Source organism: Mesoplodon bidens, assembly GCF_964165515.1.
Source record: "Mesoplodon bidens genome assembly, chromosome: 11".
NCBI lineage: Eukaryota > Metazoa > Chordata > Mammalia > Artiodactyla > Ziphiidae > Mesoplodon > Mesoplodon bidens.
Window position 1 is genome coordinate 96,510,945 of NC_138167.1, and position 25,259 is coordinate 96,536,203.

Below are 25,259 nucleotides of genomic sequence, written 5' to 3' on the forward strand. Positions count from 1 at the left end.
TCCTCCCTCCCTCCCAGCCCGGGAGCGCCGCGGGCTCAGGACGGAGAGTTGGCCGCGGGTCCTTCCGCGCGGCTGCTTCGGCTCACCTGGGCGCCAGCTCCCAGTCCCGCTCCTCGTCCCCCCAACTCCTCCCAGGTAAGGGGCCGCCCGGTCGGTCCGCGCTCCACACGCGCACCCGTCCCCCTGGACTCGGCTGGACTGCTGGGTCGGGAGGCGTCCCGCCTCCTCCGCGAGTCGGTTAGGGGACTCCGCGCCTCGTCCCGGGAATGAGTGTGTCGGTCGCGGGGACCCCGGACCGGAGCGAGGGCTGGAGATGCGACGGGTCGACAGGTGGGGGGTCTGGCCCGGGTCCCCCGACCGCCACAGGCTCGGACCCCGGCGGGGATGGGGCGGGCGGGCGGGCGGGCAGGCGGACCAGGGGTGGGGACCGTGCCTCTCTCCACCCCTCGAGGGGCGGTGATCGTCCGGGCCAGCCGTGTAGGTGCGTCGGAGAAACTTTAGAGTGGGGACTCTGCGGCTCCTCGCCTGCGGGGCTGAGTGGGCGCGCTCTCGGTGGGGCTCCGAGGGGCGCGGCCGCGGGGCAGACCCTCGGGCCGGGCGAGGATCTTACGCTTCCCTTCTCCGCCCCCTTTTGTGTTTCCCTGCAGACCAGCCGGTCCCTCGGGGAGCCGCGGCCGCCCCCGCGCCCGGGGGTCGTTCCCTTGCCTCCTCCGGGTGGCGGGAAGGAAGAGGGGGCGGTGGCCGGAGTCGGGGCGGGCGGCCTGAGGTGAGAGCCCGGCCGGCCCCGCTGGGAATATGGCGACCGGTGGCTACCGGACCGGCGGCGGCAGCGGCGGCAGCGGCAGCACCACAGACTTCCTGGAGGAGTGGAAGGCGAAGCGCGAGAAGATGCGCGCCAAGCAGAATCCCCCGGGCCCGGCCGCCCCCGGTGGGGGCACGGGCGACGCGGCCGGGAAGCTCCCGCCGGGGCCCCTGGGTACTTCGGCCACCGCTGCGGCCAACGAGCTGAACAACAACCTCCCAGGCGGCGCCGCCGCACCTGCCGCCCCCGGCCCCGGGGGCGTGAACTGCGCCGTGGGCCCTGCGCAGCTGAGTCGCGCCGCCCCCGGCCCGCGGCGGCCGGAGGATGAGTCCCCCGCCGCCGCCGCCGCCGCCGCCGCCGCCGCCGCCGCCGCTTCGGGGGCCGCGCCCGCACGGGACGGCGAGGAGGAGCGGGACGGCGCCCCGGAGAAGGGCAAGAGCTCGGGCCCCAGCGCCAGGAAAGGCAAGGGGCAGATCGAGAAGAGAAAGCTGCGGGAGAAGCGGCGCTCCACCGGCGTGGTCAACATCCCTGCCGCAGAGGTGAGCCGGGCGGGGGCCGCGGCCGGACCCTGGAGGGCTGCCGCCTCCTGGTGTCTTCTCTCCCGGGCCCAGAGCTTTCCCCCTCGAGCCTGCACTTCTTAGCCTTTCACTGAGTTAGGCAGGCAGGGGGTGATGGAGTTTTTACTCTCAACAAATGCTTGCTGGGAAGTTCCCCAAATCCAAAGTCGGACGCGTGCTTTTCAGGCTTCCTGGCTAAGATCTCAGATCCAGGATCCTTCTTTTCAGTGTTGGAAAGACAGCTCGGGGCTCCAGAACTTGCCCACCTAGCCTTGTTTGTTTATTCTTGATCAGTTAGAAAAATTGATTAATGGTGATGACCACGTACTTTAGTTTCCCACGTGCCCGTCTCAAATTATCAGATACTTTATCTCTTCGTCTCTCTTAACAGTGTTTAATACCACCTGTAAAGAAAACGTGGCTTTAGCACTATCCCAGACAGCTTTATCTTTCAATGAACCCAAGATAAGTATATCCAGCTGAGCATATGCTCTATTTCATATATAAACCAGGTTTTGGAAATAGTGCTCCCCAACACACACACACACGCACACACACACACACACACACACACACACACGAGTTTTTTTCTGAGTGGTAACGTGGACATTGGGAACGTTGTAGCAACCCTCAATTCTTTTTGCTAAAATGCTCTCTCCCTGTATTTAAGTATTTGGCTCTGTGTGTTCTGGAAAACATTTGTGGTAGGGTTGGGGATTTTTTGTTTTTTGGGTTGTTGTTGGGTTTTTTTTTTTTGGTATTTTTGAGCAGTCTCAAAAACCATTATGCAGGCAGCAGCATCTTCCCATAACAGAGTGCCTGGTGAAACATGTCTACTTGGGGTATAACTGCACCTTTCTCTACCCTCAACAAAACAAAACAATCCTCTAACAAGTATTTGGTTACTTTAATAGTAACTCACCGGTTTGGGGAAGTGATTCGATAATCTTGTTTCACCCGAAGTAGTTGCATCTTTTTCTCATTGGTTCTAGGTTTTACCTTTTTTTCCCTCCTGGCCTTCTAATTTATTCAACTTTGACACACAGTAAATAAATAGTAAGAATTCACCAACTTTAACTGTGGTTCAAGTAAAAGCATTTGCAGTAAGTTAGGGTGTATATCAAACATACCCAAATTTTTAAGTCTTAATATAATTTCCATACCTGGAAAATCAGAGTTTGTCTTTGAAAGGTATATTTTTATGAGTGTTTCAGAGAGATTTTTATCAGCCAGCAAAACTGTCCTCTGTGGTTTCCTACTTGCACAAAAGATCTGTTACTCATTAAATTGCTTTAAAAGGAATTCATAAGAGTGGTAATCAAATTTCTAGGGTTTTTTTTTTTTAAGTTAAAAATATGAAGATTAGGGGGAAACTGAAGACAAGGCTTTGGAAAAGCTACATTCCTCAACTTTCTTTTTAAAAGTAGCTGATGGTCCAAATAAAAGAATTTGTCATTTGCAATCTTTTCCTCATTGTTCAGTTGACAGGGTCTTATTTTGGGAAATATCTTGGTAGATGTTAAACTTCATTTTTTGTCTGGCTGCTTGTGCTAAAATTGTTATTTCTCAAGTACCTTTTTGTTTTTGGTTTTTAAACAAGGGCAATGTTTACTGGGGGAAATAAGTATGGTGTATCTCGTGAGATCCTAAGAAGCATCCTTTGTTAATATTCCTGTTTTGGGTAAGGGAACGTAGTGCTGAGAATGTAGATGACTCCCCACTACAATTGAGTCTGATACTCTGGAATGTTTTTCGTTTGGGTGTTGGCAACTCCTAAATTTAATCTTCCTTAAAAACAAACAACCCAGGGTACCATTTTTTTGTCCGTGGAATTTGAACCTTTTTTATTGAATAGGGAATTGTGTACTGCTTTCTTTTTGTGGTAACTCCGGCTCTATCTGTTTAATGCTGTAGGAACCAACAAAACATGGTAATGTTTTACCACAGTATCTAATTAGCAGGCATATTTCTTGAGTGCCTCCTCCCCATATTTTCGGTTTTAAAAAAAATTTGTTTATGTTTTTGGCTGCCTTGGGTCTTTGTTGCTGCTCATGGGCTTTCTCTAGTTGCAGCGAGCGGGGGCTACTCTTTGTTGCGGTTCGCGGGCTTCTCATTGGGTGGCTTCTCTTGTTGCAGAGTACGGGCTTTAGGCGCGTGGGCTTCAGTAGTTGTGGCACTCGGGCTCAGTAGTTGTGGCTCGCGAGCTCTAGAGCGCACGCTCGGTAGTTGTGGCGCACGGTCTTAGTTGCTCCGCGGCATGTGGGATCTTCCCGGACCAGGGCTCGAACCTGTGTCCCCTGCACTGGTAGGCGGATTCTTAACCGCTGCGCCACCAGGGAAGTCCCCATGTTTTCAGTTTTTTAAAAACAACGTAAGTCTTTCAGATTGTTAATAGTGATACACGTATGACACAAAACTTTTAAGGTGAATCATTTTCGTATCTTTAAATTGTTTTTTTTTTTTTTAGAATTGTGTGCCATTCATTTCTCTTAGTAGTTTCAACATTGCGAATGCCAGTTGCTGTGGAGTTTCTTGTGTAATACAGCTTAGCACGCCTATTTTATTTTATTTTATTTATTTTCTTTTTTCTTTTTTTTTTCTTAGCACTCCTATTTTTACAAGTAATATACTATTTAATAGAATTTTCAGGTGGGAAAATACTATAAAAGCAGAAAATCATCAGTCTGTCAGTACTCACAATTAGACTTGTATTATATATAGTGTTGAATAAGACTCTCTTATTTTCAGACAGTATCCCCATCTAAATTTATATTAGAGATTAGCATGTGACTTGTATGCAAAGAGTCTGTTTTAGTGGTTGATAAACATTGTTTCTTCAAGGCATATTTATTAAGCATGTGTGACACACTCGTTGTGACTTTCATTAACTTATTTGACTAATTACAGAGTGTCGTAAAGTTGTTACAAAAGAACATGACAGCAGCTAAAGATGCCGCAAGCAACTGGAAGATAGTTTGAGTAAAGGAAGCAGTTCAGAATCTGAAAGTGGTGGATGGTGATGGGACACTGCATGTGATGGCTGTAATAAACGCAAATATATAGATGCTCATTAATGAGATAAACTTTAGTTGTTCTTTTTTACTAAGTTAGAGGGTTTCTTTAAACTTTTTTCTGAATTTTTACTTTTTCTGTTTTTTGAGTCATAGCCCAAATTGGTTAATCTGGATGTGACATACTTCCTGCTGATAATTTTTGTATGCATGTATTCGATCAGCCACATGTTTATTACATGTTGGTGTTCAAGGCACTATCATAAGCACTGTGGAGAAAACAAGAAAAACAAGGCAGTGTATATTTTCAAGGAGCGAGGCTGTAATCTAGGAAGAAAGCTAAGGCTTATATAATGACATGAAGAAACTTAAGTACTGTACTGAGTTAACAGTTTAAAAGCCATCTTAACGCAGCATGTAACTAATTGTTTATTAGCAGTGTTGTCTGTTTAAAGGAAAGAGATGATGGGGCTAGGAGTAGCTGTGAGGTTGAGGGTCTTGAGCTGAGACTTACATTTCTTTACCTATATATTTATATATTCACACACGTATACATACCTGTCTGTATAGTAGTTTAAATGTCAGAGTGCAGTGGTTCCTACCTGTGGCAGCGCACTAACAGTACGTGAGGATATGAAAACACTGCCCCCCCGTGCGCATTACTTGTCTTCTACCTCCCTGACCTCCTTAGATTTAATGGGTCTGGGATGGATCCCAGGCATTAATATTTTGATAAGCTCCCCTTGTGAGTCAGGGTTTAGAACTATTGGGTTTCAGTCTCGGGATACAGAAATGAATAATAGGACACAGGCCTTGCCCACAAGGGGCTCTCAAGTAATATAGGGAACTGTGTTAAGTAGTACAGTGTTAAGTACAGGCTGTTAGGCAGGGTACCTAACTCAAGACGGGGGGGCTATAACTTCCTCGACTGTTACATCCACATTTTCAGAGTGCTTGTGAAGTTATTGCCATTGGGTAGGTGTGCATGAATGGGTTAACAGAGATGGTTTTCATGGAAAATAAAATCTTTCAATAGATAGAGGTCAAATGGTGCTAAAGTTTGGATTTATATATAAAAGTTAACATTTACTGAAACTTAACTTGTTTTCATAGTGGTTGGCTAAAGTGTTTTATGTGTTGTTTTGATTAATGCTCACAGCAATCCCATATGGTCGTTATAGTGACTCTTCTTATCCCCATTTCCAGAGGAGAAAGTGGAGGCTTAGAGAGTTTAAATGACTCAAGATCACAGGGAAAGTGAATAAGTGGTAGAGTAGTATTTTAAAAGTATTTGGTTTCTTGTGTACATTTGTGTCTAGGGAAAGTGGAGTTTTTAATTAATCTATCTTGCATTATTTAGCTTATGTCCCTAGATTTTTTTCAATAACTTTTTATTAGAGGTTATCTTAAATGATTTGAACATCTGAGTGGGGAAAACAATGAAAGTATGGAATTGAATAGAAATTAAGGTCAAATTTTTAGGCTCAGAGATTGCTTCTGAGCTTCTAGTCTGTAGTTTGCTTGGCAAAATTTTGAACACCAGATGATCAGCAAATTATTAATCTGCTTTTGGCTAGCAGTCAGAAAATGTGGATCTTTGATTTTACTTAAGTGATATGTTGTTTTTCAGTCAAGATGGGGTTATAACACCTACTACATACTTTGAAGGAACATTTGATATATACAAACACTTTTAAGTGAACACAATTTAAGTCATAATTATATAGCATATTTATTTACCATTATATAGGACAAGTTCCACTTAGTAAATCTTATAAATCCAGATAGATTAAGAAATGCCTTTTGGTATGCCCATTATATTCCAGACTGTCTACCTTTCTATGCGATGAGTCAGGAGAAGAACTAGTAGTGACTCAGAGTTGGAGAAAATTGGACTTGTGAATAGGATAGAAACAGCATAAACACCTAGATTCCTTAATAATATTTTAGTCGCAGCTTTCCTAAATCGATAAAGAAAATTGAAATTTTAATATTATCAGGATTTGTAATGAGTTTTCTAAGCTGAGAGGCCTTTTTACATAAAATAATTATTATGTAATTAAAGTAGATGATATTTATGGTGTGTTTATTAAGTGCCAGGCACTGACTTAGGCATCTTACGTATATTGGCGCATTTAATTCTCTCTACAACCCTATGGGAAAATGGGGCAGAAAGGATAAGTTTCTGGCCAGAGGCCATATATGTGGTAAGAAGCAAAGTAGTCTGTCTTCAAAGCCTGGTGCTTAATAACCATCTTATTATATTTCAGTGTATTACATACTATATACCTAGTTTAAGAAATACAAAGATTATTTTATAAGATGCTAATAAATTACTATAGAATTTGAAAATAACCCTGTTATAAAAAGGCAGATGAAGTGGGACTTTACTGGAAGAATTTGAGAGCAAATAAATATATAAACAGTGGCATTACAATTCTTGTTTAAAATCTTTGTCAAGCTAGTAGCCTTATTTATGCTCTTTATTATTTCTGTACTGGTTTTCAGAATCTGTGATACAGGCCAGAAAGTAATTACGCTGTCTAATAGTAATGCTGATATAATGTCTTAGAAATTTAAAATTACTGGAAAATACTAGTTTGAAATTTTCTAAGAGTTTTTTCTTTTTAAAAAGTGAGATAATTTACATACCATAAAACTCACCCTTTCAAAGTGTACAGTTCAGTGGTTTTCAGTGTAATCACAAAGTTGTGCTCTAAGTGCTTTTACATTTTCATCTTAATTTTTTTATTATGTTCCTAGAACCTGTGGTACCTAAGTTTTAGCTCCCTACTCAGTAAAGTGCAACAGTATTCAAACCACGAGAAGCTATTAAGTTAATATAATTTAATTTCAGCTTTTCCTGCATTTCACAGAGAAATGAAATGGTAGAATCTCCTCAGTTTTAAGTTTCTTAAAAAACTTAGACGTCTACTACCACTTGATTTTACTGGAATTTAGTATAAGAGGTACTTAATTTAATTGAATGTAATATTTTCAACTTGTTTAAAATTTTACATATCTTTCATGGAGATCTGTAAAGCTCTACCATCTAAACGTTTGGGAACTTTGATTCAGAGTAAAAATGGAGTTTTATGCCATTAATGGCTTTAGTCATACATTACTTAAATCAGGGTCCTAAAAGATGTGGCTGGGTTGGGGTGGGGGGAACCACCTGTACCAATATCACCTGTGTTATTTATTTAAAATGCAGATTTCTGGGATCCACCTCAGTCTGCGGGTGGGAAGGAGTTACTTAAGACATCATTTTAACATGTTCTTGAGTGATTCTTGTACATACCAAAGTTTGAGAAGAACTGACTTAAATGCTCTGTACTGGTTTACTGATCTGTGAAATGAAATTGATACTGATTATTTTATTTAATTCATATAATAATCCTGTGAGATAACATTTCTGAAAATGTTCTAAGAATGACTAAATGATAAATTATAGTTATTGTATAGGTTACATTGAAAGGTGGTTGTTGATGTCTAGTGGAAATTTCTTACTGGGATGTTAAACATTCTTATTTTTCCCTTTTAATTAAGAACTTTATAGATATTTTAACAGAGACAACTTGAGGTACTTGGAAATTCAGAGTAGCTTAAACATTTATGTAATGTCATATATTTAGTACAAAATGTTGTCTGCCTTGCTTCTTGCAGAAACCTAGCCTACAGAAAAAACCTCTAATACTTCATGTGTAATTTGAACTGTACTTTTACTCATTTTTCTTTTTTATATTCTTTAAGGGAAAGTGTATGTTTGTAAATATGTTTAATAATTAGTTCAAACTCTTAAAACAGGTTTTGTCCATCTTGTCAAAATAGTCTCAAGTGAAGACTTTTTTCCCTTTGTTTACTCCTCTCACATATTAGTCCTGTCGGTGTCCTTAGCTAGCCAGTTGATTCTTAACATATTTGCTTATTGCTGAGGCAACTTTTGGTGTAAGTCTTATCCATTAAAAATATATGTTTATTTATTTATTTATTTATTTTTGGCTGAGTTGGGTCTCCGTTGCTGTGCGTGGGCTCTCTCCAGTTGCAGCAAGTGGGGGCCGCTCTTTGCTGCGGTGCGCGGGCCTCTCCCTGCGGCGGCCTCCCCTGTTGTGTGGAGCACGGGCTCTAGGCGCGTGGGCTTCAGTAGTTGTGGCACACGTGCTCAGTAGTTGTGGCTTGCAGGCTCCAGAGCTCAGGCCCAGCAGCCGTGGCACATGGGCCCAGCTGCTCCGCGGCATGTGGGATCCTCCCAGACCGGGGCTCGAACCCGTGTCCCCCACATTGGCAGGCGGATTCCCAGCCACTGTGCCACCAGGGAAGCCCAAGTCTTATGCAGTTTTGTTTATAGCTGTGTACATATTGGTGTTAGAATTGAGCCTCAGCTATTTATTACATTCTTCTTGGGTTACTTAAAAATATGCCAGGCACCATGTCTGAATAAAATTATAACAATATTTAATTTCTAAAAGCAGCAAAATTATATACTTAAAGGGCAAAAACAGCTCCAGTGAGTTCAAAACTAAACACGCGAATTGGCTAATAAACGTTTATTCTGTGATAGTCTTTAGAAATTTCCTTCACCAAATTTTTATAGGTTACAATGTGGTTTTCAATAATAGTTTCATTTGTTTTGTAAGTTGAATTTAAAGAAAAAGGGCTGTTGTGTTCTGAAAGTGGGTATTTTATTAGAGTTTTGCTGAAATGAACAGATAGGAGAGAATTTATGTTGTAGATTACAGTTGTGACAGCTAAAATTTTGTTTACAGGCTCTTTTTATAAACTATTAAGAGACTAATTGAATAATAAATAAAAATAATAAAATACAGTTTGAAAAACGTGATGAAAACATGTTTTGTAACACAATTAACTTTAAAAGATACCTTTTAATATTCAGCTTATCTATGGGCATGTAAGTGAACTACTTAATCTTATTTGAGAAATTTTCAGGTTATATAAAGTATGAAATGATTTTCTATTACTTTTGGAATTCCTTGCAGAATACTTTTAGTAGTATTTAAAAATAATGGAAATCTGAGTTATGAAGAACAAAATGAACATTCAGAAGATGGTACCAGAGGAATTTGAATAGAAACTATTTTAGCTGAAATAGTCAAAGAAGTTACTTTAGGTCTCAAATTCTTGACAAGACCTCTTGATATTCTGTAATGCCAGCAAAAGTTGATCCAAATCAAATTTGTATCTTAAATTATTTTTTTTCTGCTGGTAAAAATGTGTTAAAACAGTAATGTATTCATTGTAGTTCCCTTGTGTAAATACAAAAAAAGTTAGAGAAACCTATCACCTGTTATACATATTAATATTTGTTTCTAGCCCTTTTTCTATCTACATAAAAAATGGAACCACCCTATACAGATTTGTGTGTATATTTAGTCATTCATTATGAATATTTTTATGGTGTTCTTCAAAAATAGGGATGGATTTTTTTTTTTAATTTTTTTAAATTTTTGGTTGCGTTGGGTCTTGCGCGGGCTTCTCATTGCGGTGGCTTCTCTTGTTGCAGAGCACGGGCTCCAGGCACACGGGCTTCAGTAGTTGTGGCACACGGGCTCAGTAGTTGTGACACGCGAGCTCTACAGCTCAGGCTCAGTAGTTGTGGCGCACGGGCTTAGTTGCTCCCTGGCATGTGGGATCTTCCCAGACCAGGGCTCGAACCCATGTCCCCTGCATTGGCAGGCAGATTCTTAACCACTGCGCCACCAGGGAAGCCCAAGGGATGGATTTTTTTTTTTTAATCATGGTAAAATACCCATACATAAGATCTTAACCATTTTTAAGTGTACATTCAGTGGTATTAAACACATTCACATTGTTGTGCAGAAATCACCACTACCATCCCCGTAACTCTTTTCATCTTGTAAAACTGAAACTATATACCTATTAAACAATAACTCTCCATTCTACCCTCCCTCCAGCCCCTGACAACCACCAGTATACTCCCTGTCTTTAGGGATGGATATGTTTGTGTCTTTTGATGTTAAAATATTTCAACATTGCTTTATTGGCCCTACTGCTAAACAGCCATTTATTCCTTTTCAAATATTGTGTTTCCTGAACCATTCAAGAAGTGGGTTCGGGTCGTTCAAAGCATCTTATAGGTACTGGGACCTTCAGATAATTGTGAAGGTTGCCCAGAGATTTTTTTTTTTTTTTTTAACCTCTGTTGCCTTTGATTTTGGCGGGAAATTCGTGATTAGAGCTGCAGGAATTGTAAGTGTGTGTAAGCTATAACTCCACGTACAAGTTCATAAAACTCAACATGGTATGCAAAAGTCACATGGTTACAAACCACAGGGTGTATGGAAACGTGGAGTGTAGGGGAAGAACACTGAACAACTTTGTCAGTGACGTGTGAACAGATAGAAACCTGGTCAAGACTGGCACAGCTTTGTGCATGTTAGATGGTTAAGAAGTGGGAAAGTATTGCAGTACAGATGACACTGTACCTTGTAACAGGCCTGAAGTTTGCTTACAGAAGTGGGTGTCAAAAGGGTTGCACCTTGTGACGTGGTGGAAGAAGGGCTGTGTGACATTGGATTGAAAGTTTCACACCGGATATGGATGGGTGTAGCTCATAACACATGCGGTGAGTGAGCGGAGCTACCTGGCAGAACTTTGTGGTGTGTGTGTTTTGTGCGTTTCTGTGTGGCTGGGGCGTGTTTTCTCTGCTCACCTAGTGCGTCTTGCAGTTGCACAGAAGCAGACGTGAAATGTGTGTTACGCTCAAATGCTCCCTCACATATTAGTTGCTTTGGAACAAATACAGTTTTCTAAACAAGTGCTAGAGTGTATATGTATATGCCCATGCATACATACTTACACATCTCTGTATCTATCTGTGTCTGTATTCATATCCACATCCGTATATCCAAAATGTGTAACACCGTGGTATGGGAAGATCAATCCCAGTAGTGAGGTAGAGAAAGATCTGGGGAGCAGACAGTGACTAGAGCTGAGAATACGCGTTGAACCGTACACTAACACTGATTGCTAGGGCAGTGGGGATAGAAAAGGAGAGCAGTGGATGGATTTTAGAGGGTTTTTCTTTGGTATTAGGACATTACATAACTGGGTGGTTTGAACTGGAAAAGCCTTTAGAGATCATCTAGTCCATTAGAAAGACGTGTTCCCTTGGCTTTCCCAGACGACTTTCATCTCGGAATGGAAGTGGTACTTCGGCCTCAGCCTTCTTCCCTCTAGCTGAGTGGTGCCATCCTGCCTCTCCCCCACCACGCCCCCGCCGGGCTAACTCTATCCTGATTACCATCTGGAATCTCGCTTAGTTTATTCCTTCTTCAATACCCAGCCTTTCTCTGTTGGTTCATCTTGCCATGAAGGAATGTTCCCTTAATTCTGCTTCACCTTCAGCGGACTTTTCTTTCCTTAATTGCTCAACTTAAAGGCATTGTTTTCACCTGCTAACTCCCATTTCACTGCTCAGTCCCACTACTTTATTAAAATTGATCTTGCCAAGTTTGCTTATGGCCTCATAATTGCCCAACGTGACACCTTCTCTTCCGTTTTCATCCTCCCTGAACTTCTTTAGCATTTGCTCTTGTCACTCCTCTCCCTTGGGTGCTACAGCACTTTGGGTAGATTCTTTTTTAGTTGGTTTACTCAAAAACATTTGAGTGCCTTCTCTGCGCCCCAGGCCCAGGGCTCCGTGATACAATGAGTTACGTTATCACCAGTCTTTAAGGAACTTCAGGTTTACTCTTAGGGAAAAAAAAATCATGTCTTACTTTAGGCAGCTATAACAGAATATCATACACTGGGTGGTATATAAACAACAGAAATTTATTTCTCACAATTCTCGAGGCTGTGATCTTGGACTCCCAAGACCAGGACAGCAGCAGAATCTGTGTTTGCTGAGAGCCTGCTTCCTGGTTCACGCTGTCCTCAAGGTGGAAGGGCTTCAGAGAGATCTCTGGGGTCTCTTTTATCAGAGCGCTAATCCCATTCATGAGGACTCCACCTTCGTGACCTAATCTCCGCCCAAAGGCCCCATCTTCTAATATTATCACATTGCGGTTTATGATCTCAACATAGGAATTTTCTTTTTTTTTAGTCTTTTATTTTATTTTTTTAACATCTTTATTGGAGTATAATTGCTTTACATGGTGTGTTAGTTTCTGCTTTATAACAAAGTGAATCAGCTATACGTATACATATATCCCCACATCCCCGCCCTCTTGCATCTCCCTCCCACCTTCCCTATCCCACCCCTCTAGGTGGTCCCAAAGCACTGAGCTGATCTCCCTGTGCTATGCGGCTGCTTCCCACTAGCTATCTGTTTTACATTTGGTGGTGTATATAGGCCCATGCCACTCTCTCACTTCGTCCCAGCTTACCCTTCCCACTCCCCGTGGCCTCAAGTCCATTCTCTAGAAGGTCTGCGTTTTTATTTATATCCTGCCCCTAGGTTCTTCATGACTTTTTTTTTTTAGAGTCCATATATATGTGTTAGCATACGGTGTTTGTCTTTCTCTTTCTGACTTACTTCACTCTGTATGACGACTCTAGGCCCATCCACCTCACTACAAATAACTCAATTTCGTTTCTTTTTACGGCTGAGTAATATTCCATTGTATATATGTGCCACATCTTCTTTATCCATTCATCTGTCGATGGACACTTAGGTTGCTTCCACGTCCTGGCTATTGTAAATAGAGCTGCAAGGAAGGTTGCTTCCATGTCCTGGCTGTTGTAAATAGAACTGCAAGGAACATTGTCCTACATGACCCTTTTTGAATTATCAACATAGGAATTTTGGGGAAACACAAATATTCAGTCCATAGCAGATAACAAATAATTATAATTTGATGTTATAAAAACTGCAATGTAGAAAAGAACAAAGTACTGAACTAGCTCAGAAAAGGGAGCCACCAGTTACATAAGGGAGTCAAAGAGGGCTTTATATTTGATGAAGTGGTATTAAGCCCTGAGACTTGACTGATGAAGACTTCCCAAGTGCAGAGGGGGACACAGTAACGTTCTAGATAAGGGAAGGCACAGCACCAAGAGATGATGGCGTTACATTGCATGCCTACTGTGTGCACAGCACGGTGCTGGAACTTTCTATGCATTATCTCTGATCTTCACATTAACTCACAAGATAGATTTTTTTATATTTCTCATTTTACAAGACGAGGAAGTTGAGCTTAAGAGAAGTTGTAACTTACCCAGAGCTATACTGGCAAACTTGGACTCCACATTTGTTTAGGTGCCAGTGCTCACACGTTGGTTATCATTGTTGGAAAGAGGGAGGGATATGTTCTTACAGAGGAAACTGATATGCAGAGAATTCATGATTGGGAGTGAATGGAGAACAGCTAAATAGGAATGATATGGACCAATTGTGATGGATCTGAATGTCATGCCAGGGAATTCAGACTTTATTCTGCTGTTCTTTGTTAGTATTATTGGCTAAGCATTTCCTTCCTTTGTCCATACCTATTTATACAATAACTCTGACAGCTTCCAGAATGGAATAAGTTTTGCCTGCCTAACTTGAAGTCATTAAGGGAATTTTCTTGTTCAGAGACAGGTACCTATTCAAGAATGGTAAACAAATCCTGTAAAAATAATATGCATATACTAGAATAAATAAATCCAGATTTTCACATGGGTTAAAAAGAAACGAGAGGATAGGCCCTAAGCAAAGTTATACCAAAAATAATTCTGTACTGAAGATTTAGGGGTGACTTTTTGGGGGAGCGGGATGGAGTGGAGATGGGGGCTCTGGTAATATTAAGTTGTCGGATTCTGTTCTGAGTGTAATCAAGGAGAGGTTTATAGCTTAATATTGTCCCTGGGTTTAGACTTTTTCCTGTATTTGATATAAAGAGAGGTGTTAATTCCATTCCCAGATTCTTTTAGTTCATCTTGGAATCCAGATGCTTGGAATACAGTTGCTGAAGGAGGATGGGCATCGCCTTTGACTCTTTTCCTGCCTTTATTCATTCAGCTTCTACAGATGTTCCCTTCCTCCTTGCCTGTCTCCCTTCCTGCTGCCCTCTCTTACTGAGAGGAAGTTAAGTGCTTCTCCAAATCACGTATTAGGAATAGTGTTTATTTTTGATGATTTAAAGGCAGTGCTTTCTCATTGCAGAAAATTTGAAATTAAACAGCCAAAACAGGATTGTGCAAACATCAGCTATAGATTACTGCTATCGATTTGACATACATTCTTTCATTTTTATTAATTGGGATTATATTCTATGTACATTTTTATAACCTATCTTTATTTTTTATTTTTAAAATTTTTATTTATTTACTTTTTTTGGCTGTGTTGGGTCTTTGTTGCTGCTCACGGGCTTTCTCTAGTTGTGGTGAGCGGAGGCTACTCTTCGTTGCGGTGCGCAGGCTTCTCATTGCAGTGGCTTCTCTTGTTGCAGAGCACGGGCTCTAGGCATGCGGGCTTCAGTAGTTGTGGCTCGCGGGCTCTAGAGCGCACGCTCAGTAGTTGTGGCGCACGGGCTTCGTTGCTCTGCGGCATGTGGGATCTTCCCAGACCAGGACACCAGGGGGTGTCCCCTGCATTGGCAGGTGGATTCTTAACCACTGCGCCACCAGGGAAGCCCCTATAACCTATCTTTAAGCTTGACATTATATCATGAATATTATTTCCTTTTAAACTTTTTTTGAAAGCGGAGATGTTAATTTTTTGGTTTCATATATGTAATTCCCACTGTCCAATGATAACTATTACTTTATAGTTTTAGTGTACAATTTTTGAGGATATTTTTGGGCATACACCTAAAATAAATATATAAGTCCAGAAATTTAGTCATTCTACAAATATTATAACCTTTTTGCTCGTAGTGTCTTATGATCATCTTTATATGTCAGTGAATATATATGTATAGCTGTGTTGTTTTTCTTAACGGCTATAGAATATTTAATAATTTAGATGTTCCAGTAAAGCTACAACACATTTGCTACCTTCTTAGTATATATTACATATTAGACACTGAATTAGGCCTTTTGGGCATCTGAGTTGCTATGTCTGTTGTTACCGGCATTGCCAGGATTTGGACAAACTCTAATTCATGTTTTTTTCCTTGAGCAATTTAAAATCTATTTGGAGAAGTAAAATAATTTTGAAACATTTTAAAAAAATGTGTAATAAAGTGTTTAATTATACCATACTCCTAGTACAGAGAAGTGAGAGTTCCGTAGAGGACTGAATAGTCCAGGAAGTTTCACGGAGGAAGTGTGAGATTTGAGCTGATCTTGAAGGACTGATAAGAAATGGGCAGGTGAAGAGGAGAGTCATATTTCAGACTGAGAGAGAGCAGAGTGGGCAGTGGTACAAGGGTGGGAGTTAGCAACCTGACTGAGATACAGGGTTTATTTATTTATTATTTTTTTGGCCGCACCGCGTGGCTTGTGGTATCTTATTTCCCCAACCAGGGATAGAACCCAGGCCCCTGGCAGTGAGAGCACCGAGTGCTAACCACTGGACCGCCAGGGAATTCCTGGGATAGAGGGTTTATATTAGGAAACACACCTCAGCTTTGAAACCCATAGAGTAGAAGGATGCAGGTATTCCAGTTGGTAGTTTGCCTTGCTGCTACCTTCAGAGCTCTACTCTGTAGATCATTTGAAGCACTCAACGTTGTTCATAGTAATATTTCTTTTTAATCTATACGCATACCTCAGAGATGTTGTGGGTTTTGTTGTAGATCACTATAATAAAGTGAACATTGCAATGAAGCAAGTCACATGCATTTTTTGGTTTTCTAGTGCATATAAAAGTTATGTTTGCACTCTACTGTCGTCTATTAGCGTTATATCTAAAAAAAAATGTACGTACCTTAATTAAAGAATACTTAATTGCTAAAAAATTGCTAACCATCTGAGCTTCCAGCCAAGTCATGATTTTTTTTGCTGGTGGAGGGTCTTGCCGGATGCCCGCTGACTGATCAAGGTGCTGGTTGCTGAAGGCTGGGGTGGCAGTGGCAATTCCTTAAGATAAGACAGTGAAGTTTGCTGCATCAGGTAACTCTTCCTTTCACCAGTGATTGCTCTGTAGCATGCAAAGCTGTTTGATAGCATTTTACCCACAGTAGAATTTCTTTCAAAATTGGAGTCAATCCTCTCAGACCCTGCCACTGCTTTATCAACTAAGTGTGTGTAATATTCTAAATCCTTTGTTGTCATTTCAACAATCTTCACAGCATCTTCAGCAGGAGCAGATTCCATCTCAAGAAACCACCTTCTGTTCTCAACCATAAGAAGCAACTCCTCATCCGCTCAAGTTTTATCATGAATTTGCAGCATCTCAGTCACATCTTCAGATCCCACTTCTAATTCTAGTTCTCTTGCTGTTTACGCCACCCCTGCAGTTACTTCCTCCACTGAAATCTTCCATGGGGCTTGGGATCACCTTCTTCCAAACTCCTGTTAATGATGATATTTTGACCTCTCCCCATGAATCATGAATGTTCTTAATGGCATCTAGAATGGTGACTCCTTTCCAGAAGATTTTGAATTTACTTTGCCCAAATCCATCAGAGAAATCACTGTCTATGGCAGCTATAGCCTTACACGGTGTATTTCTTTTTTTTTTTTTTTTTTTTGCGGTACGCGGGCCTCTCACTGTTGTGGCCTCTCCCGCTGCGGAGCACAGGCTCCGGATGCGCAGGCTCAGCGACCATGGCTCACGGGCCCAGCCTCTCCGGGGCATGTGGGATCCTCCCAGACCGGGGCACGAACCCGCATCCCCTGCATGGGCAGGCGGACTCCCAACCACTGCGCCACCAGGGAAGCCCACACAGTGTATTTCTTAAATAATAAGACTTGAAAGTTGAAATTACTCCTTGATCCATGGATTGCAGAATGAATGTTGTATTGGCAGGCAAGGAAACAACATGAATCTCATTGTACGTCTCCATCAGAGCTCTTGGGTGACCAGGTGCATTGTCAGTGAGCAGTAATATTATGAAAGGAATCTTCTTTTCTGAGCAGCAGGTCTCAACAGTGGGCCAGCTGTGTTGTAAACAGATGTGCTGTCATCCAGGCTTTGTTATTCTTTTTATGGAGCACAAGGGCCCTAGGATTTTCAGAATGGTAAGTGAGCATTGGTTTTAACTTCAAATCACCATCTGCATTAGCTCCTAACTGACAGGAGAGTCAGACTGTCCTTTGAAGCCAGGCATTGAATCTCTCCTTTCTGGTTGTGCAAGTCCTTGATGGCGCCTTCTTCCAATATAATGCTATTTTTTTCTGTCAGTACACTGAAAATCTGTTTTTTTCGTGTAGCCACCTTCGTTAATGATCTTAGCTAGATCTTCTGGATAACTGGCTGCAGCTTCTACATCAGCACTTGCTGCTTCACCTTGTACTTTTATGTTATGGGGATGGCTTCTTTCCTTAAACTTCATGAGCCCACCTCTGCAGGCTTTGAACTTTTCTTCTGCAGCCTCCTCACCTCTCCCAGCTTCATAGAATTGAAGAGAGTTAGGGCCTTTTTCTGAATTAGGGTTTGGAGTAATGGAATTTTGTGGCCTGGTTTGATCTTCTATCCAGACCACTAAAACTCTCTCCATATTAGCAGTAGGGCTATTTTGCTTTCTTATCATTGAGTTCACTGGAGTAGCACTTTCAATTTCCTTCAAGAACTTTTCCTTTGCATTCACAACTTGGCTAACTGTTTAGTACAAGAAGGCTAGCTTCAAGCCTGTCTTGGCTTTCAACATGCCTTCCTCACTAAGGTTAATCCTTTCTAGGTTTTGATTTAAAGTGAGAGACTTGGGACTCTTCCTTTTGCTTAAACACTTAGAAACCATTGTAGGGTAATAAATTGGCCTAATTTCAATATTGTTGTGTCTTAGGGAATAGGTAGGCCTGAGGAGAGGGAGAGAGATGGGGGAACAGCCGGTCAGTGGATCAGTCAAAACACAGACATTTATCAGTTAAGTTGGCTGTCTTATATGGTTGCAGTTTGTGCCACCCCAAAACAATTGCAATAGTGACATTAAAGATCATTGATCACAGATTACCATAACAAATAAAATAATGAAAAAGTTTGCACTATTGCGAAAATTACCAAAATCTAACTCAGAGACAGGAAGTGAGCAAATGCTATTGGCAAAAATGGTTCTGAAAGACTTGCTCAACGCAGGTTTATAAAAAATGCAATATCTGCAAAGTGAGATAAAGCAAAGCACAATAAAATGAGGTGTGCCTTGTAAAAGACTTTGTTAGAGTTGCTTTAGTTTGTAGAGAAATTGAGTAGAAAGTAGAGAGTTCTATACTCCCCACTCCCTAGTTTCCCCCATTATTAACATCTTGCATTGGTGTGGCACATTTGTTACAATTGATGAACCAGTATTTATGAACCAATATTAAATAAAACCTGTAGTTTACATTAGGGTTCATTCTGTGTTGTACAGTTTAAAAAAATTTTTGTTGAATGCATAACGTCACTGTATCTACCATTACGGTATCATAGGGAATAGTTTCACTGCCCTAAAAAATACCCTATGCTTCACCTATTCATACCTCCTCCGCTTCCCCTGGCAACCAGTGATCTTTCCACTGTCTCTAGAGTTCTGCCTTTCCCAAATGTCATAGAGTTGGAATTCTCCTATGCAGTCTTTTCAGACTGGCTTCTTTGATTTTAGCAACATGCATTTAAGGTTCTAAGATTTCATTTTTTTTAAATCAGATAATAATGGTATTAATTAAGCTAATCACCTAAGTTTCCCCAGATGACCTGGGATGATTTTTTTTCAAAGCATCACTATCTACCCTCAGATGACAAACATTTGTTACCAGTAAGGAGTTATAGCATAAATGAGGTGTTGAGTCAATGTTTATCAAATGAACAGTTGTTCAGAAGCGTATGCCAAAGCTTTAATGGAAATATCAAAAGAGGAGCACTAAAAAATATTTTGGTTAATGATATTTTCATAAAGTGTGTACAACTTCATAAGGTGTATAGAAAGCCTTGAGAAGGTCCTATTGCTTATGTGATCATGTCAGTTAGAATATGTTTTATGTTAAAGTATTAATCACATTACTTCCTAGTCCACATTTGTAGTTTTTTATGTGGTTTTCCACTAAATATCTGATCCTGTGTTTCCACAAAGAAACAAATAAAAATGTATCTTTGACTTTCCAAAGATCCTTAGAATTCATTTTTTTATGAATTCTAATGATCCTTTAATTCATTTTTTTATTGATTCAGTGAAATGCCAGAAGGGTAAACATCTAGAGCTTAAGTGCTATCTTTATGCCTGGCTTCATTTCTAGATGGCAATATATTTGAATTCAGAGAAGTTACTTCCACCTTCAGTATATAGAACTTAAGGCCTGTGTTTCTAGCCTGTTGATTAAAACCTTTCCTGTGTCAATGAAATCTATCCACAGACTTCTCCCAGAGAAGGGACTCAGTCTTGAGATTGGTGGAATATTTAGATGGTAAGTTGATTAGAGACAAGGAACTTTAATTACATTCCTCAAATTTTTATTTTGTTGAATTCAAGGTTAAAAGGGTGAACGCAAAACAACTTTAAGCTATACCTGGCTCTGAAATAATTATTAGAATGTAATGTTTTCCTTTTTTAAGCTTAGCTTTCCTTGAGACTCCACTTATCTTAATATCCTCAACACTTAGCTCATTGCTTGCTATGCAGAATTAAGACTTTATTGAGAATGTGGCAAATGTGGCAAATCTGAGTAAATGATTTCATTTATAAATTATATTTTCTCCTAGATTCCTGCTCTAAAATCACAAAATCTTGAAGTTGACTTAAAATTGGAGTTAAACTTACGATAGCTCCTTTTTATTGTGAACTGCAGTTGGTAATATTGTTATCTATTCCAGTGAATAGTTGAGGGTAACAAATACTAGAAAATATCTGCCAAAAAATTTGTGTGGGCATAAGAAAGAGTCAGTTACAGTAACTGCTGTTATTTTGATATTTTGTAAATTACTCCCTTTGCAATACTTGTGTCTCAGGAAACCTCTTTTTTTTTTTTTTAGAATGAAACTGTATGAGAGGCATTTTTAGCATTTTGTAACCCACTGATTTTTCTGTGAAGAATTTTCACTGTTACTGACTGGAATTTTTTGTTCAAGAAAAAATGTGTAATAGTAACACATAAGATGGGCATGATAATGGTAAAATGTTTTGCCCATTTAATTTTATTTTGGCTCCAGAAACAGATTTGACAGTTTTGTTATTTGATAGACTTCAAGAGCAGTTTTAGGGTCACAGCAAAACTGAGTGTAAGTTGTAGAGATTCCCCACATCTCTCCTCCCTCTACATTGTGCTTAGCTTCCCCCATCATCAACATCCCCTACCAGAGTGGTATATTTGTTGGAACTGATGAACCTACAGAGGCACCCAAAGTCCATGGTTTACATCATGGTTTACTCTTAGTGTTGTACATTCTGTGGGTTTGGACAAATGTATAATGACATATATCTATCGATATAGTACCGTACAGAGTAGTTTCACCACCCTAAAGATCCTCTGTAGAGGATAGAGACCTATGCATAGGTAGAGACCTATGCAGACTTCCTCCTAACCCCTGGCAACCACTGATCTTTTTACCGTCTCCATAGTTTTGCCTTTTCTAGAACATCATATAATAGCAATCATACAGTAGGTAGTCTTTTCATATTGGCTTCTTTCGCTTAGTAATATGCATTTAAGGTTCTTCCATATTTTTTCATGGCTTGATAGCTCATATCTTTTTAGTGCTGAATGATGTTCCATTGTCTGTATATACCAGTTTATTTATCCATTCATCTACTAAAGGACATCTTGGTTGCTTCCACATTTTGGCAGTTACTAATAAAGCTGCTGTAAACATCCACGTGTAGGTTTTTGTGTAAACATAGTTTTCAGATCCTTTCGGTAAATACCAAGGAGCATGATCGATGAATTATATGGTAAGAGTGTGTTTAGTTTTGTAAGAAACTGTCAAACTGTCTTCCAAAGTGGCTGTACTATTCCCACCAGCAATGAGTGAAAGTTTCCGTTGTTCCATATCTTTGGCAGCATTTGGGGTTTTCATTGTTCCTGATTTTGGCCATTCTAATAGATATGTGGTGATACCTTGTCTGTTCGTTTTTTTAAAAATAAATTTATTTATTTATTTACTTTTTGGCTGCGTTGGGTCTTCGTTGCTGTGTGCCGCCTTTCTCTAGTTGCGGCGAGTGGGGGCTACTCTTCGTTGTGGTGCGTGGGCTTCTCATTGCGGTGGCTTCTCTTTGTTGCAGAGCACAGGTTGTAGGCGTGCAGGCTCTACAGCGCAGGCTCAGTAGTTGTGGCGCAAGGCTTAGTTGCTCCGCGGCATGTGGGATCTTCCCGGACCAGGGCTCCAACCTGTGTCCCCTGCGTCGGCAGGTGGATTCTTTTTTTTTTTTAAACACTGCTTTTTATTTATTTATTTATTTAATTTTATTGTTGTTTATTTAATTTATTTATTTTTGGCTGCGTTGGGTCTTCCTTGCTGCTAGCGGGCTTTCCTCTAGTTGCAGTGAGAGGGTGCCACTCTTGGTTGCAGTACGCGGGCTTCTCGTTGCAGTGGCTTCTCTTGTTGCGGAGCATGGGCTCCTGGTGTGCAGGCTTCAGTAGTTGTGGCACAAGGGCTCAGTAGTTGTGGCTTGTGGGCTCTAGAGTACAGGCTCAGTAGTTGCGGCACACGGGCTTAGTTGCTCCGCGGCATGTGGGATCTTCCCAGACCAGGGCTCGAACCCATGTCCCCTGCCTTGGCAGGCAGATTCTTAACCACTGTGCCACCAGGGAAGTCCTGTGGTGGTACCTTGTTTTAATTTGCATTTCCCTGATGACACATAATATGGAGCATCTTTTTATATGCTTATTTGCCATTTGTATATCTTCCCCGATGAAGTGGCTATTAATAGGTCTTTGGCCCATTTTTAAATTGGGTTGTTCATTTTCTTTTTGTTGGGTTTTAAGAGTTCTTTGGATATTTTGGCTAATAGTCCTTTTTCAGATGTGTCTTTTGTAAATATTTTTTCCCAGACTGTGTTTTGTCTTCTAGTTCGTCAACTGTTTCTCTTCATGGATTGTGCCTTTGGTGTTGTACTTAAAAAGTCATTGCCAAACCCAAGGTCATCTAGGTTTTCTCCTATGTTAGTTATCTTTAAAAAAAAAAAAAAATTACTTTTTTGGTTGCATGGGGTCTTAGTCGTGGCAGGAGGGCTCCTTAGTCTCGGCAGGCAGGCTCCTTAGTCGCAGCACGTGGGCTCCTTAGTTGTGGCATGTGAACTCTTAGTTGCGGTGTGCATGTGGGATCTTGTTCCCTGACCGGGGGTCGAACCCAGGCCCCCTGCATTGAGAGCAAGGAGTCTTTATCTGGGCACCGCCAGGGAAGTCCCAGTTATCTTCTATGAGTTTTGTAGTTTTAGGTTTTCCATTTAGGTCTGTGATCCATTTTGAGTTAATTTTTGTGAAAGTTATAAGGCCTGTGTCCAGTTTCATTTCTTTGCATGTGGATGTCCAGTTGTTCCATCACCAGTTGTTGAAAAGACTATCTTTTTTTTTTTTTTTTTTGCGGTACACGGGCCTCTCACTGTTGTGGCCTCTCCTGTTGCGGAGCACAGGCTCTGGACGTGCAGGCTCAGCGGCCATGGCTCACGGGCCCAGCCGCTCCGCGGCATGTGGGATCTTCCCGGACCGGGGCACGAACCCTTGTCCCCTGCATCGGCAGGCGGACTCTCAACCACTGCGCCACCAGGGAAGCCCGAAAAGACTATCTTTGCTCCATTGTGTTGTCTTTGCTCCTTTGTTAGTTAACTGTATTTATGTGGATCTATTTCTGAGCTCACTGTCTGTTTAATTGCTCCTATTGGACTGTTCTTTCACCAGCACCACAGCATCTTAATTACTGTAGCTTTATAGTAAGTCTTGAAGTTGGATAGTGTCAGTCCTCCAACTTTGGTCTTCTCCTTCAATATTGTGTTGGCTATTCTGGGTCTTTTGCCTCTTTATATACATTTTAGAATCAGTTTGTCGATATCCGCAAAATAACTTGCTGGAACTTTGTGCTGTCATTGAATCCATAGATCAAGTTGGAAAGAACTGAAATCTTGACAGTGTTGAATTTTTCTGTGAACTCAGAATATCCCTTTATTTATTTAGTTTTTCTGATATCTTTTCATCAGAGTTTTCTTGTTTTCCTTATATAGATGTTGTATGTATTTTGTTAGATTTATACCTAAGTATTTAATTTTGGGGGGAGCTATTGTGTTTTTAATTTCAAATTCCACTTGTTCATTGCTGGTATATAGGAAACTTATTGATTTTTAAAATACTAATCATATATTCTGCAACCTTGCTATAATTCCTTATTAGTTCTGGAGTTTTTTTGTTGATTCTTTCAGGTTTTCTACATAGATGATCATGTCATCTGTGAACAGTATCATTTCTTCCTTCCCAATCTGTATACGTTTTATTTCCTTTTCTTATTGCATTAACTGGGATGATAGTTTCATTTTTTAAGTTTAAATTACCTGATTCCACGGTAATCTTTGAGAATAGTTTTAAAAACAAACAAATAGTAAAACCCTTTTGTAATTTATTAACTTTCCATGCATTTTTGTTTTAGACCTTGCTAACATACTGTCATTGAATTCTTTAAAATTTGTTGTTAAAACTGTTTACATTGTTAAAATGGGGAAAAATAATAGAAATTTGCTCTGGTGCAAGGAATGAAACAGTGTGATTTAACAAATTTTATTTCTTTCTTATTTAAAACCAACACCTATCTTTAGCTTTTTATGCACCCATAAGTTAAAAATATTGATATTTTTTTCTCAGAAAAGTAATCCATTAAAAACAAAGAATAACTGGTATTCATAGAGTATAACTTACCAGTTTCAGTATACTTTTCCATTTATTATCTGATTTTTTTTTAAAGAACGCTTGAGAGTTACTCAGCTAAGGATAGATTATCAAGATGTTTGTTAGAGTTGCTTCTTTTGGAGGACTTGAAAATGAAGCATAATTTAAGATGATTATTAGATGGGGAGATGTTATTTAAATATGTTTCTTAGTTATTTAAGTTCCATGGATATGATGACTGTATTTTGCGAACCAGTAATCAGGATATAAGACCTGACGACAAGATAGGATATTTGAAATTTGGGTGATCTTGGAAAAATAGACATGGCCCTACTCTATGATATGGCTTACTCTTTCTTGTCATGTGGGGAAACTTTTGAGATTTGTGTGATTCATAAATCTATTATGCAAGTTACTTAAAATTCTGTTAAAATCATAGTACAAGAAACCCTCAATGTAAGGTTATTGGTTTTATATCCTTGATCTTTCTTTACATAGCCTTATTGGGTGGGGAGTCTCATCTGTAGCCCAAGCCAATAACTTTTAGGGCTAGTCTTTCAACACCTCCAGGAAAACCAAAATGTGAAGACGAATCAAAGTCCATATGTGAAATAGAAAAAGACAAGAGTGAACTTATTTTAACGTGCGCTCATTCCTTCCTTCCCATGGCTCTGTTTTGAACTTTTTCTTCATTTCAGGGTCTCAGCTATAGCACACAATCAGAGATGCATGTGTGTAAGCATGCTGGTATTTGTTCTATTGGGATGAGACTATATCCTTCTAGTGTGAAGTTCCCAACTTGCTACACTGATTCCTCTCTTTATGTTTGTCCTCTCTATAACCTTCCTTTCTTACCAGTTGTCCTTTTTGTTTTTGCTTTTGTTTTGATACTCTTGGAGGCGAAGGGTTCAGAAATAAAACGCTGGAAAACCAAGGACATACTGTTCAGGGCTGTCTTCTGAAGCAGAAACAGCACATCATCAGGCAGCTTAATGGGAAGAAATACTGGTTATAATAGCCTTTGGCTTAAGAGTAAATGAT

At 40.5% G+C, this 25,259-nt stretch overlaps 1 protein-coding gene across 1 annotated transcript in view; it reads left to right on the top strand.

The window, feature by feature from the left end:
- Nucleotides 1-669: 669 nt before the first annotated feature.
- The window catches only part of PAWR (pro-apoptotic WT1 regulator), a 101,235-nt gene continuing 76,645 nt past the window's right edge, over nt 670-25,259 (top strand). The window contains exon 1 of the mRNA XM_081249770.1: nt 670-1,341. Within this exon, the coding sequence (XP_081105896.1) occupies nt 796-1,341 (546 nt within the window). The 5' untranslated portion in view covers nt 670-795. The remainder of the gene's footprint in view (nt 1,342-25,259) is intronic.